This window comes from Stenella coeruleoalba, assembly GCF_951394435.1.
Source record: "Stenella coeruleoalba genome assembly, chromosome: 18".
Classification (NCBI taxonomy): domain Eukaryota; kingdom Metazoa; phylum Chordata; class Mammalia; order Artiodactyla; family Delphinidae; genus Stenella; species Stenella coeruleoalba.
The window spans coordinates 33,290,593-33,292,310 of record NC_137164.1 but is presented as its reverse complement, the minus strand read 5'-3'; the positions used below and the strand labels follow the sequence as shown (position 1 = coordinate 33,292,310).

The 1,718-nt window shown below is 39.6% G+C and overlaps 1 protein-coding gene across 1 annotated transcript; it reads left to right on the top strand.

The window, feature by feature from the left end:
• Positions 1-940: 940 nt before the first annotated feature.
• Positions 941-1,273, top strand: LOC307176659 (glutaredoxin-1-like; the record flags this gene model as incomplete). Its single annotated transcript, XM_079902998.1, has 1 exon — positions 941-1,273. Exon 1 carries the CDS (start codon positions 956-958, stop codon positions 1,271-1,273), a length of 318 nt encoding a protein of 105 aa, XP_079759124.1. The 5' UTR covers positions 941-955.
• Between the last annotated feature and the right edge of the window lie 445 nt (positions 1,274-1,718).

The window sequence follows — 1,718 nt, the reverse complement described above, 5'->3', positions numbered from 1 at the left end:
CAATAGTAGTAGAAACATTATTTTTGGTTCTCGTTAACTCTCATGTGTACCTTCTTTTGTCGATTGTTTCTCTAATAGCAGTCTCCACTAAAAGAAACAAGAATTCTGTTGAGGGTAACTGACAATTTCAGAATATCCTAGTGATACTAGTGAATAGAAAGAGTCACAGCTGTAAGGGAAATGAAATCAACTTAAAAGTGATTCCTTTGGCCAAGTAATAACTAATATACCTCCTAGTATAAGTTCTGGGACAAGATGAATCTGTAAAATGACATTAGTACATTATTACATGGTGAGATTCAAATGAGAAAAGTTAATATAAATTGTACAGATAAATGGTTGTAGAAAAAAAGGCAAGTAAGTTTGGATGACTATTTTAATAAAGAAAGCCGTGTGTGTATATGCACATTTGATGTATTTATTCTGTTAATTATATATTTCTAAATTATAGACTTGTATGTGCTTCTCTTTACAAACCCAGGTGTCAGCTGAAAATATTCATAACCTAAAAGTTGAGAATTATGTTTTATTCAGTCCTTACTGAGGACTGTAACCCAGAATACAGCCTCTCAGATAGCTCTGAGGAACTGTTCCAAAGTGGTAAGGGAGGAACCAGGATATATAGGAGTTTTTGCTGAAAATAAAAAATGTAGTCAAACATCAAATGATTACTGCTAATCACAAAAACAGACATCTCAACTTAATGATTTTACTACTTTTCTACATATAGGAAAATGCAAGAGTCTGGGCTTACTGAAATCATTCCTTTGATATGCATTTTAACTATCTAGGATCAATATTCTGTCTGCCTCCATTCTGAATCCTCTCAAGGTGCACAGCTGCATTGGCCAATAGCTATGGCCACAACATTCTTTGTTTACTGAAATGGCAGGCATTACTCCCGAGCAATACCAGCAATTGAGGTTTCCTCTCCAGGAGATAGCAGCCTGTCATCATGGCTCAAGCATTTGTGAACAGCAAAATCCAGCCTGGGAAGGTGGTTGTGTTCATCATACCCACCTGCCCCTACTGCAGAAGGGCCCAGGAGCTCCTCAGCCAACTGCCCTTCAAACAAGGGCTTTTGGAACTTGATATCACAGCCCACGGTGACACCAACGATATTCAAGATTATTTGCAACAGCTCACAGGAGCCAGAACGGTACCTCGGGTCTTCATCGGTAAAGAGTGCATAGGTGGATGCAGTGATCTAGTAAATATGCATGAGAAAGGGGAGCTGTTGACACGGCTAAAGCAAATTAGAGCTCTGCAATAATTATAGAGCAGACCCCAGGCTGATATCCCCCTTGAGAGCTGGATGGCGTTGCAGATAATGACAGCACTTCCTGGTGAACGGACCTGGGGCTATATTTACACAGCTACAGCAACTGTTTACTTAAAATTTTGAAATATGTTAATGCAAATAAAGTTGGGGGCAAAACCAGCTTTTTTTTTTCTTTTGACTTAGTATTAAAAGTGGACCAACTTGCCCAAAACAACAGGTCTGAGAAGTTCGATGGATGTCTCGGGTTTCTTGTGGACTGGCCCTTTGAGTTCCAAAAGACCAAGACAAGATATGCTTAGGATTCACTCACTGACCCAAAAGATGTTCCTTTTCTTTGGCACATGTTCCTTACTATGTATTCTCCACATGCTGGGGCTCCACTACCTCAACACCAGTGTTTCTCAACCAAGTATATCCCAGACCCCCTGGGTTGAAT